We start from the raw sequence: 13234 nt of genomic DNA, 5'->3' as shown, positions 1-13234 counted from the left end.
AGTTTGAACTGCAAGGTCGGCAGTTCAAATTCACCAGCTGCTCCGTAGAAACCCTGTGCAGGGTCGCTATGAGTTGGAACCGATTTGATGGCAATTAACAACAACAACACAATATGTATAAGTGAGAATGACCACACTGTGATAGAGAAATCCAGTGAGCGCATGCTAATAGGAAACTGGTGCCGACAGACTTTCTCGACACAGGGTTTCTGCAAACCTTCCAAGTGTAAAAATCACAGCATCTGTGACATGCAACAGAGGGGGAACACAGTAAAACAAGGTGGGCCTGTGTGCTCGTCAATCCACAAGTCAAAGACGAGAAGGAATCACTGCCACTGAGTCAGCTCTGACTCATAGTGACCCGAGCTGGATTTTCCAAGGCTGCAAATCCTGACCAGAGCAAAAATCCACTACGCCAGGGGTAAGGAACATCGACCCGAGGGTCATATTAGGTCCACAAAATCAGTTGGTCTGACCCTGTCAAAGCAGCTGCAGTTCCAGCCATCACATTGTTGCTGTCGTTAAGTGTCGCCAATTGGTTCCAACTCAGTGATCCTGTAGAGGGTTTCTGAGGAGCAGCTGGTAGCTTTGAACTGCTGACCTTGTGTTTCACAGTCCAGTGCTGATCCTACAGCACCATACCAGGAGGGGTGAGTTAATTAAATGACTAAATATAGCAGGCTAATTTTTAAGTTGACAACTTTGTATGGCCCGTGAACGTTGTTATAAGTTTTGTCAGGAAAAGGTTGCCCCACCCTGCACTATGCCACCAAGGCTCCATAAACCAAGTTCTTGTTGAGTGCCCTCGAGTCAGTTCTGACTCATAACGACTCTCTATAGGGTTTCCAAGGAGTGGCTGGTGAGTTTGAACCACTGACGTTGTGGTTCAAACTGATCTTGCAGACCATTATCCTGCAGCGCTACACCTGGACTCAGATTTAAATGGATGTGCAGGTGGTAAGATGGTGGAGGGTGGTCTCCTTCCTGGGGGAATACACGTGGTACTGGAAGAGTACCAGCTTGAGGGTGCACAGATGTGGGGAGAGAAGGGGATAAAGGTGGGTCTCCAGCACATATGTTGTATTCACTGAGCACCCTCCATGTGCCAGGCACCACTGTGGACACTGAGAATAAACGACAGCAAAATATATCAAGACTCCTGTCCTCATGAGAGATTACAACTAGAAAGAGGAAAGCAGTGCACTGGACATATAAACAGTCAGTGCACGCTATAGTATACTGTTGTTATGAGCTGCTGTCCAACTCGGGGTGACCTCATGCACAACAGATCAAAAACATTACCTGGTCCCGCAACATCGGACCCTGTGATCCACTGTGTTTTCACTGGTTGATTTTTGTTAGTAAATCACCAGGCCTTTCTTCCTAGTCTTAGTCTGGGAGCTCCGCTGAAACCTATTCAGCATCACAGCAACATGGAAGCCTTCACAGGACAGATGGGTGGTGGCTATGCCTGAGGTACACTGGCTGGGATTCAAACCCAGGTCTCTCACATGGAAGGTGAGAAGTCTACCTCTGAACTGCCAATGTCTCTACGGTATATTAAGGTGATGAGTGAAACTTTAAAAAAGGAAGCCGGATCAGGGGTAGGGGGAGAGCCGCAACGGGAAACAGAAAAGTCAGGGTCAGCTGCACTCAGAAGGCAGCATTTCAACGATGACTTGAAGGATGGGTACTGGACCACAGCATCCCAGCATGGGAGCGGTCAGTGGGCGGGCCTGAGCACAGAGGGTGGGTAGGCAGTTACAGGAGAACTTTCAGGATAAAGGTGACCCCAGCTGAGTAACTCTCTAAGAGGATTGTTCCAGCTGCTGTATTGTTGACAACAGACCACAGTGGCAAGAGACAGCAAGCAGCTCCGGGTGAGAGGCGGTGATGGTCAGACCCAGGGTGACAAGGTGGGGGCTGCAAGCTCAAGATTTTATGTTTCCCAGGCAGCTCCGTGATGCCAGCCTGAGGGGATGGATATGGGGTGAGAGAGGAAGGGTGCAGGATGTCACTAATATGGACATGCCGCTTCAGAACACACAGCTCAGGTGTGGAGGGTGGGCTGGGAGGAACAGAGGGCCAGGGAGAGCTCCAAGCAGGTGAGAGGTAGAGTCTGCAGGACTCAGACAATGGGCAGACGCTTCTCCAAGGACGGGCATCCAGGTAAGAGAGAGCTGGGAGCCCACAGCCAGAGAGTACAGCCTGAGAATCGTGCAAGAGACAAACAGGATCTAAAAGGAGGAGGAGTCTTTGCAGGCAGAGGCCAACCCCAGGTGAGATTCTAAAAGCAGTTTAATAGTGTCCTTGAATTCTAGCCAGGGCAGAAAAAGCAGACTGAGGATGGGGGAGGTAAATCCCACAGAGAAAATCTCAACTCTTGTGACTTACCACATCTTCGTTTTAGTTCAGAAAATGAAGGACAAATTCTTGGCTTCCTGGAGCGTTTAGTGTCACCCGATGTGTGTGTGTGGAGTCCTGGTGCGGCGTTACGGGTAAATGTGTTGGACTGAGAAGTCAGTTTGAACCACAAGGTTGGTGGTTCAAACTCACCAGAAGATCCTTGGAGCCTATCTATACAGGGTCACTATGGGTTGCAACTGACTTGACAGCACTTAACAACAACAACAACATGTGTGTGGAGTCCTGGTGTGGTGTTATGGGTTAATGTACTGGACTGTAGGGTTGGTTTGAACTACACAGTTGGCAGTTCAAACCCACAGCTGCTCCTCAGAAGCCCTATCCAAGGTTGCTTTGAGCTGGAATTGACTCACAGCACTTAACGTGTGTGTGTGTGTGTGTGTAGAGTCCTGATGTGGTGCTGTGGGGTTAATGCACTGGACTGCAAGGTTGGTATGAACCGCTAAGTTGGTAGTTCAGGCTCACCAGCTGCTCCTTGGAAGCCCTACAGTGTTGCTATGAGTCAGAACAAACTCGACTACACTTAACAACAACAACGGCAATGTGTGTGTAACAGGGGATGGGCTTGCCTAGATGTTCTGTGGGGATCTGTCTTGTTCCCAGGAGCTGGCTCCACTGGGGTCCTTCTGCCAAAAACAAAATCCAAACTGGAGAAGGTTATAAATACAGCACGGTGTCAGCGTCAGCCCCAAAACCCACAGAAGTGCCCCTGGCATGAATGTGTGATGACAAAACCAAAAGGCAGCTCCTTCCAGACAGCCACATACACAACAAAGCAGCCAACTTTGTTCTTCATTTAAAAAGAAACACAAAAGGCTTCACACATCTATTTTTAAAATTCAAAACAGAAAGCAGGAGAATCCCTAAATACATCTTGTGCCTCTAGCTCCTTGGTGGTGTTCTTTTGCCGATGGACCCTCTCTGCCGGCCCCCTTCTGGGATGCCTGTTAGAACCTACCCAGGTTGGAGACTTTGACACTATGGTGGGCACCCAGCCCCCCAGAGCTGCCGGCTGGTTGGTCTAGTGTCTGACAATTCAATCCGTCTGCTGGAAGGGGTGCCATTCTGCTCCTTCAGGTTCCCAAAGCTCGGGGTCTCGTCCACCCAACTCCTCTTCACAAGCGGGGACCAGAACCTCTCAGATAGGACACACACTGGAATAGTGGGGATGGTCGCACAACATACTGAGCACAATCAATGGCACTGAATTGTCCATGTGAAAAATACTGACTTGGCAAATGTCCGTTCATATCCATTTTACAATAAAACATGTTTTCTAAAAAGGTATGTCGCTGAATTGGCAAGTGCTCGATTATATAAAATTTTGCCACAATAAAACAATGACTTAAAAAGGTATGTGGGACAAGTTTTCAAGAGGGAATTTAGATTCAGAGTGTGCGGGGAGGTAGAATCCCCACTGAGTGGTTTTCATCTTGTCTAGACTAGGTCTGGTGAAAGGAGACGGGGACAAGACTCTCATGATTCAATAGTGAGTACTTGTTATCATAACTAATTGTGATTGTCGCCACTGTAAAGGCAGAAGTTTTGTAATAAAAAGGGGTGAGTGGTTGCTCTTACAGTCCCAGAGTGATGACCCGAGTCCCATCAAGGGAGAAGAGTGGGAGCTGGATGTGGGACCCTACCCAGAGAAGCAGTGACACTAGAGATGGAGGCAGAGATGATGATGACGTGGAGAGATGAAGTGTCTGGGGACTCTAGACTCATGGAGGGAGAGGGGATGTGTGCTGGCAGCTAGGGGCAGGCTTGCAGGGTGTGCCCTTTGGCTCTTTGAATGACTGTGTAGTCCTGAGTGTTTTGGTGCACATCCAAAAAAACCCTAGAGGGAATAGAAGCAAATACTGTTGAATGAAGAAGCATGCAGGGAAATGCAATACATGCAATGAAACAAAATACAATTGTAATCATTGCAATGAAACACGATGAATGTAAAACTGATGTTCCCCCATGTAAACTATCACTCAATTCACCATGAAAACTTTAAAATAAATAAAGTGTATCTAAAAAAAAAAAAAATGTATGTAGGTTGATTATGTACCATGCAGGGTACTGGAGTAGGGGAGTGGAGGGGTTACAGTTCACCTGTTAGAACATTATGCGGAAGCTTTTAAACTAACACTGGACTGTCAGGAAGGTTGCAAGCTCTGTACATTTAATAAAATAACTGAATTGCATACTTAGAATGGGTGTGTTTTATGGTATGTAAATTATACCACCATAAAGTGGTTATAAAAACATCCCTGGAAACGTTTCTGTACCAGACCCCAGGGGCAGCCTTTGCTCTGTACTTGGACCATCTTTCTTCCAGGTGGTTCTGAAAGAGGATGGAACAGGGCTGCCCAGTGAGGTCATTGCTGAAGAGAGGGTGGGAGACATGGGTGGGGAGTAAGGCTGGAGCCAGGATTATGAGGAGTGAAGGGGGCCTTGTGGGGACAGGCACAGAGAGACATTGGAAGGCAGGAATACAGGAGGCAGCACCAGGTAGGTTGTGGCAGGGAAGGATGTGTCAAACATCAGGCTTAAACCTATAGATCCAAACCCACTGCCAATGAGTGGATTCTGACTTAGAGTGTCCTTGTAGGGCAGAGTGGAGTCCCAGTGTGGTGGTGGCACTGAAGGATAAGCGCTCAACCTCAAGGTCAGTTTGAACCACAAGTTCAGCAGTTCAAACTCACCAGCCACTCCTCAGAAGCCCTATATGGGGTCACTCCGAGTAGGAATCGACTTGCAGGCACTTGACAACAGGGCAGAGTTCCTTAGGGTTTCTAAGACTAAACCTTTACGGGAGCAGACAACCTCATCTTTCTCAAGAGTGGCTATGTGCGCAGGGCTTAACCCACTGCATCATCAGGGCTCATTGTTGTGGTTGTTAAGTGCCGTCGAGTCAATTCCAACCAATAGTGACCCTGCATAGGGTTTCCAAGGAGCGGCTGGTGAGCTTGAACCACCGACCTTGCAGTTCAAATGACTTTGCAGTCTGACGCATTAGCCCACAGTGCCACACCAGGACTCCAGGGCTCATTAGGTTGAACCATATACAACTGCCATTTTCGTAAACCAGATGCATACCGTCCAGCCTAACACGGAGATGTCAGTATGTGATTCAGGGCAGGACTCAGGTGGGGCAGGATTCCAATCAGCCCCTCTGCTCACTAAGGAGCTCTGGTAGCATAGTGGTTACGAATTGGGCTGCGAACCACAAGGTCAGCAGTTGGAAACTACCAGCGATTCTGCAGGAGAAAGATGGGGCTTTCTGCTCCCGTAAAGGTTTACAGCCTTGGAAACCCTGTACAGAGTCGCTATGAGTCGGAACCAACTTCACGGCATATAACCACCACCACCACCTCTGCTTACTGCTGAGAAACCAAGAGCCTGTCACTTGGTTCCTGTGTGCCTTAGTTTTCTCATCCATAATGGGGCTGGGCCACAGTTTCCAGGGTACTTCCTTCCCATCTCCCAGTTTGTATGGGGGAGTCCTTCTCTCCTGGCTCTCCTCCTTTCCTCTGATCACCTGACAATTTTGGACCCGGAGCAGGTGGAATGCCAGAGCTGCCTACCTTTGCAGACATTTCTCTCTTCTCTTCCCCTGAACATCACACTTGAAACCAAGCAGGAGACAAGTCCATCAGGAAAGCCCACCCCTCCCACTTTACTGAGTCCCACGTCCCTGGGCACCGGGCTGCTACTGGGTTGGGCAGTACTGGCCTCCTCTGACCTTTCTCTGGGAGATGCTTACAAGGAATTGAGGCAACAAATGGTCCAACAACAGAGCTGGGTAGGAGAAGGGTGTGTGGGCTCATTAATACCAACAGTCAGGAGCTAGGGCGTCTCCCCAGCCACTGCTATACACAGCTATGCAGGTGTGCAGACTGAGACAGGATCCCCCGGAGAAAAGGTGATCATCGGTGCACTGAGGCCTAGCGAGGACCCCCCTATGTGCACAGTGTCCTGGACCAGGACTGCCTGCAGGGTCGGGGTGCTGAGGAAGGTGGATCCTCCATGAGTAAAAGTCCTTGTACCCAGGGCACTTCCCCTCCAGTCTCAAGACAGCTTGGTCAGGACCCAGTGCAACCAGACTCCAGGGAGACAAGGGAAGGGAGCTGCCAACACAGATACACGGGACCCCTTGTAAAGCAGCTCCTGTCTGGGACCCTACACGTGCGCCTCTTTCAGCCTTTCTCGACCTATTCAAAACCACAAAGCCAAACCCACTGTCACCAACTCATATTCCAACTCAAAATGGCCCTAGAGAACAGAGTGGAACAGAGCCGGCTGTAATGTTTACGGAAGCAGACTGCCACATGGTTCTCTTGTAGTATAGCTGGTGGGTTTGGACCATTGACCTTTCAGCTAGCATCCAAGCACTTAACCATTGTGCCACCAGGTCTCCTTCACCTATTCAGGGGGGTCCCAAAACTAGGGTTCAAGGTCAAGGTGTCCACCAGAATGAGGGCAGTCCTAGCCAGAGAGCCAGTCTGTCTGTCAGCCTGTGGGTCGTGGGTGCAGGTGCAAGCACACACAACTAAATCATATTATATTCAATGAATTGAGGAGACAAATGGTCCAAAGACAGAGCTGGAGAGGAGAAGGGTGTCTGGGCTCCTTATTACCAGTAATAAGTTAGGTTATAAGGAGCTAGGATTATAAGGATGGGAAAGTTCCCTAAACATTCAGTTCCTGAGAAAACAATGTACAGTTTCCTTCATCCAAGTCTATGCAAACCAAAGCTTTGCATGTTTTCAAACTACTGTTTGTATTACAAAGACAACAAAGGCCCCACTATATACTGTGCCAATGAGAAAAGACCTACTGCCTGTAACTCAGGGAGCTCGCTGTCCAGCAGAAAACAGACAGGATCCCAGAGGTGGACAAATGTCTGTTCTTCCTTTATTGACAATAGGTGACATCTATAAATCATATCATTTGAAGCCACGTTCAACTCAGGTGGTAAAATCCACCCAGGCCCCTAAACCCAGACCGACTTCTGACAAGGAATGAAGTGGCCGCTCGCCTGTCTTTGTATTCCCACATAAGGGGCCAGAAGCATTTATCATGAGGAGGACATGCTCCTGACTCAAGGTCTCAGGGCAATAAGCCCACCCGCTCAAATCTCCACATCCGAAGCACGAGTCTCCATTGTCCTGGCTCCAAGCCAGTAGTCAGGGTTCTCTGGTCAACACCTGCAGCAGGCTGATGGCCTTGTCCAGGCACTGGGGGGTTCTCACTCACCAGACAGCGGGTCTTTGCCGATCATCAAAACATTGGGCAGATTCATGACGATCAGCTGCTGGAGGACTTCCTACAGAAACAAAAGGGTAAAGAGACCATTTGGCACGGGAAATGAAAATAAAGAATGACTAAGTGAATTTCAGTTGTGTGCAGTCACCACATGAACTTGTAGTCTTTAAATAATGATGAAGACGCTACACAAAGCAAGAAATATTTATGACTTCAATCTATGTGAAAAGTCAAATTCTAATTGTACTTCTGTACTTTTAATCAATAATTAAACGTTACCAAATAAAAATTGGTTTTGGTGGTTATGTGCCCTTGAGTCGGTTCCGACTCATAGTGGACCCAGTATAGGGACTCCAAGGTGTCTTTGAACTGCCGACTTTGTGGTTTGCAGTCCAGTGCTTATCCTACAGTGTCACACCAGGAGTGTAAATAAAAATTACGTCCGCCTTTGTACAGACACCTTGGGACAAAAAAGATCTACTACATTCTTGGTTAGCATGATTATAGTGAATTTCTTTTTTAAAGAGATTCCTCAGGATTTTTATTATATTGCTTGTGCAATTAAGAGAAGGCAGAAAAGAAATTAAAGACATGCCATGGAGTCTTTAGGACTCCTGGTGTGGCATTGTGGGTTAATGCGCTGGACCGTAAAGTCAGTTTGAACCAACTCGACAGCACTTAACAATACCACCCAAAGAAATGGCTGACAGTTGATCTTGAATCCGCAGGTTATAAAGGCTCAGTTGTTTGTTGTTGTTGTTAAGTGCCATCAACTCAGTTCTGACCCGTGACAACCCTGTATAGGGTTTTTGAGGAGCAGCCGGTGAGCTTGAGCCACCGACCCTGAGGTTCAAATCAACTTTGCAGTCCAGCAATTAATTCACAGTGCCACGCCAGGACTCCTTTCTTTGGGTGCAAGTTGTAAACGAGCTCTTGCAGAGCCCCCTCCCCCTCCCCCAGGGTTTTCACGGATGTCCTGGTAAAGCACTAGCATTTGTTGGAGTCCCAGGATGGTATTCCCTGCCCAGATGTGCCTTGTTCTTCACAAATCAGAAGATTAACATCCAATTCTACAGGAGACAAGAGAATCAATTTCAGAATGCTTCTGTTGTTTATAAGAGTTATCGAGTCAGTTCCAAGTCATAGTTATTAACCCCCTATTTAGGGGTTTCTGAAGTTTTTAAGTCTCCTGCAGAAAGTTTCATCTTTTTCCCGGGGTCATAATGCCTCTGTAGTTGTTGTTAAGTGCGGTCGAGTTGGTTCCGACTCACAGTGACCCTGTATGGTTTCCAAGGAGCGGCCGGCGAATTTAAAGTTCCAACCTGCGTGTGGCCCAGTGCATTATCCTGCAGCCCCATAAGGTCTCTCGAGCTTATGAAGGTATCACAGGTGAAACTTTTCAAGGATTTTGTAACAGTTCTGTTGAGAATGCTTTTTGGGAGTCAGTCTACTGCATAAAAGGAGGATTGGTGAAGAGAAGACACTGCCAGCTCATCTCACGTGGGTACATGGGGCATCTCAAATCTTGGATTTACTAGATTAGAATTTAGTCTCAGTGAATAATGGGGTGGGGGTGGAGGGAAGCACAGCAGAAAGGTATGCACAATTACTTATCCCACCTTCCTATGACTGATCTTTCTAGAGATCCTGTTCACACCAGAACTCAGGGGAGGGGATGTTATACCAGGAGGCAGACCCCACTGCCAAATACCAGCCAGCTTTCCACTCGGTACAAGAAAGCATCTCTTTTGAATCTGGGTCACCTGCAAGTGCATGAGAGCTGGCTAATGTTTCCTCAAACAACGAGTCTCGATTGGTAAGCACCTGTTTAAGTGCTGGAGATAAAGTCCGAATTGTGTAATCGCTTGGAAAAAGTTACCACAAAAAAAGTTAATTCTATGAGCTCACGGAAGGATTCCATGGTCCCACCCTGAGGCGGAACAAACACCTCAATTGAGGAAGAATCAGCGAAATCCACATGCCAAGTGTGCGGCCCAACTAAAGAATGAACTAAAATGAGATATGGAGTCATGGTGTAGCACTGTAGGATAAGCGCTGGACTACTAACCACAAGATCAGTGGTTCAAACCCACCAGCCGCTCTTTGGAAGTCCTATGTTATTATTAAGTGCTGTCAAGTTGGTTCCAACGAATAGTGACCTGTATAGGGTTTCCGAGGAGCAGCTGGTGAGTTTGAACCGCCAACTTTGCGGTTCAGACTGACCTTGCAGTCCACTGCTTATCCTACAGCACCACACCAGGCCTCTTGGAAGTCTTATACACAGCTACTATGAGTCGGGACCAACTCAACCGTACTTAACCACAACAAGGTGAGCACAGTTCCTTTTTAATTCCTCCAGGCTTGCCCTCTGCCTGTCCCCAAGTTTCTGTGCACCTTGGCCCTCCTTTCAGTGCACTTTAACAAGAGCACATATTCATAAATGAGACAGAAAACGTGCAAGAATCTTGACGGTCTCTGTCAAACCACTAAGCGCTATCTTTAGGTAAGTAATGCAACTGAAGCAATGTATTATTGCTTGAAAAGTAAACCAGTGCATTATCCTTTTCTCAACACAGGGTTTAAAAATTTGTTTTAATTAAACAGAGAACCAAGCCTTCTGGCATGAGTCATTTGTGACTCATAGTGAACCCATGTTTCCAAGGCTGTCTAAGGAGTCCTGCTAGGGCACTGGAGGGTAAGCAATGGCAGCTATAACCACAAGATTGGTGGTTCAAACCTACCAACCACTCCTTGGAAACCCAATACAGAGTCACTATGAATCTAACCGAACTGATGACACTGCACAACAAAATCTCCAAGAGAGCAGACTGCCACAGCTTTCTCCCATGGAATGGCAGGATTCGAACCTCCAACATCGTGGTTAGCAGTCCAACACTTAACACACCTACCACCAGGAATCCTTTCACTGAAATTACTTGCTCTGTATATAAATGTCAAACCCAAGTTGCTCCCAACACACTTAAAGTTCTCCAGTAACTAAAGTACCAGTGTTTTTTGTTTTGAATCGCTCCTCAGAAACCCTATGCAGGGTCACTATGGGTCGGAACCAACTCGACGGCAGTTAACAACAACAACAAATATATGTATCACAACACTTGCCGGTTCAACATTTTTCAGGTGTACAAATTCCGTGATATCAATTACATTAATCATGTTATACAACCTCCAGGAGTATCCATTTTCAAATTTAAATTAATGAAAAGGAACCATCCACCTCCTCCTCCTCCTCACTTGCGCATTCAGGTCCTGGCCAAGGCAGGTAGGAGGAGCAGCGGCCACCAGCCTTCTCACATCTTTGTCCTGAGCTGAGTCCCGGCTCCTGGGGGGGGTGGGGTTCTGTGGCTGGCTACAGGCCAGGCCCTCAGTCCAGCAAGGACGTGAGGAGGGTGCCAATGAGAGGCCCCCGTGCCTGCTATCCCAACAGAAGGCCATTGTGGAGGGTGCAGCTGACTGGCTGCTCAGAGGGAGGGTGGGTGGGCAGCTGGTCACACCCCAGCCAGCAGCGGCCACTGTCACATCCCTTGGCAGGGATACAGGAATGCTCAGTCTCCCAGCTGTCTCTGTCTTACCTGACCCTGCTCCCAGCCTCACTGGCAGAGGAGATAAAGTCAGTGAGAACTCCCAGCCAGATTCAGACCTGGGGTCCCTAACCCCCATCCCACCCATCCCCACAGAATCATCTCCTTAGCTCTGCTTTCAAAGTCAAGGATAAGGAGGCAGGGGAAGGCAATAGTTTAAGTCCTGGTGTAGTGCTGCAGGATAAGCACCAGACTACTAACTGCACAGTCAGCGGTTCAAATCTACCAGCCACTCCTCGGAAACCCTACACAGGTTCACTATGAGTTGAAACCAATTCAATGCACTTAACAACAAGTGTTACGTGTAAAAATGGCCCCTGGAATTGCTTCAACACCTGCCAGGGGCCAGCTTGACCCGTGGGCTCAAATAGAAAAGCCACTTCCTCTCTGCTGGTAGGAGAAACGCCATGTCCTGGGAGGGTTTCTGGGTAAAGTCGCCTCTGTGTATGTGTGCTGGCGGTTACCCTCAGTTCCTGCTACCAATACTGGAGCGAAGACTTCATGAAGAAATGGGAAACCTTCCTTCTCTCTGGCCAAATAAAACTGAATATTATGGTTTGACATTTGGCCAGGACGGAAGTACCGGTGCCGCTCAGTGGAGCTGTTGTTGTTGTTGTTGTTATGTGCCATCGAGTCGGTTCCGACCCATAGCGACCCTGTATAGGGTTGGCTATACTGAAATGAGAGGAGCATCCTGTAGAAGGCAGGGCAGGCACGGAAGAGGCATCAGGAGGCAGATGACGCTCACCGTGGCCAAAGAGTCCGGGTTGGCCCAGCGCACCACTCTAGGCAAGCTCTGAGAGTCAAAGCTTTCTGCAGGGGCCAGCACACAGCCTGCAGACCAGGGACCTGGGGCTGGGAAATTCACAGTGAGCACCTGGGTATAGCTGAGAGCCGCAGGCGTGGCTAGGAGCAACCAGAGAAAGCACAAAAGTGTCAGAGCTGACACAGCACAGCCAGTACTGCCAAACTGCCCTGGGGGAGTCTGGGAGGGCTTCTAGGAGGAGGTAGCTTCTGAGCTGGGCTGTGGAGGAGAGGGCTGGGAAACATATAAGGTGGCTTCAACAAGTTCGTGGGAAAAAAATGGAATGGAATTTTTCAGCGAAACTTTTGAAGTCTCCTGGTGTACCTGCTTGGCGTGACCAGCAAGTCAAAGGCTTGGCTATGTGGTGCACCAGGCCAACTGTACTACAAACACCCTGCTTTTCCCATGGGGTGGGTAGCTTTTCCTCACACAGCCCCACTCTCAATGACCACCTTCAGGAACCCTAGCTCATCTAAAATGCCACCTCCTCCATGCAGCTACACCTGCCCTCGTTCTGTGGCACTTTCACATTTTGCCTGTTAGTCACCTCCCCACACAGAGGCTGCTGCTAACCATGCCAGTGGAAAAAAATTAAGTTTTCAAAAAATGTTCCAAAGTTTAAAAAAACCTATCTTTGGGGGCAGAGGCACCTCACACCAAAGGGACCAAATCCGGGACACCTACTGTTTGGCTCCACCACCAAGATGCTGTCCCTAAATCTGGAACACCTAAGACACCCTTGAGATCCCGCAAACTTTAACTGTGAAGAAAAGTTAAAGGTGTTTCAAAGGGAATTTGGAATGAGCCATGCTTTCCAACCGTAAAATTCCAAAGGTGACAGTTTTCTGAGCGAATGATATGGAACAAGCTCATTTAAATTCCTAAACTAATGAAGTGACTTCAGGCAGGGGGCAAGATCACACACATTCCAACAATTCCCATGATGTCTAGTCTACTGCCCTCTGAGAAGTGGGGGGACCTGCTAAAGCCCATAGCTCCAAGGCCCCCAAACTGCCCAGTGGTAGCTGAGATGCTTCTGGGATTCCCAAAGCCTGAGATGCTCACATTGTTATTGTTAAGTGCCGTCGAGTCGGTTCCGACCCATAGCGACCCTGTACAGGGTTTCCGAGGGTGTAAATCTTTACGGGAG

General features: G+C 48.3%; 1 protein-coding gene across 1 annotated transcript in view; it reads right to left on the bottom strand.

Moving 5' to 3' along the window:
- The window catches only part of CCDC88C (coiled-coil domain containing 88C), a 154566-nt gene that overhangs the window by 81724 nt on the left and 59608 nt on the right, over window positions 1–13234 (bottom strand). The window contains exon 4 of the mRNA XM_006839573.1: window positions 7672–7741. Coding sequence (XP_006839636.1) covers window positions 7672–7741 — 70 coding nt within the window. The remainder of the gene's footprint in view (window positions 1–7671; window positions 7742–13234) is intronic.

Source organism: Chrysochloris asiatica, unplaced genomic scaffold (assembly GCF_000296735.1).
Source record: "Chrysochloris asiatica unplaced genomic scaffold, ChrAsi1.0 scaffold00025, whole genome shotgun sequence".
Classification (NCBI taxonomy): Eukaryota; Metazoa; Chordata; class Mammalia; order Afrosoricida; family Chrysochloridae; genus Chrysochloris; species Chrysochloris asiatica.
Note: the sequence above shows the minus strand (reverse complement) of the source record. Positions and strands in the feature narration are given on the sequence as shown.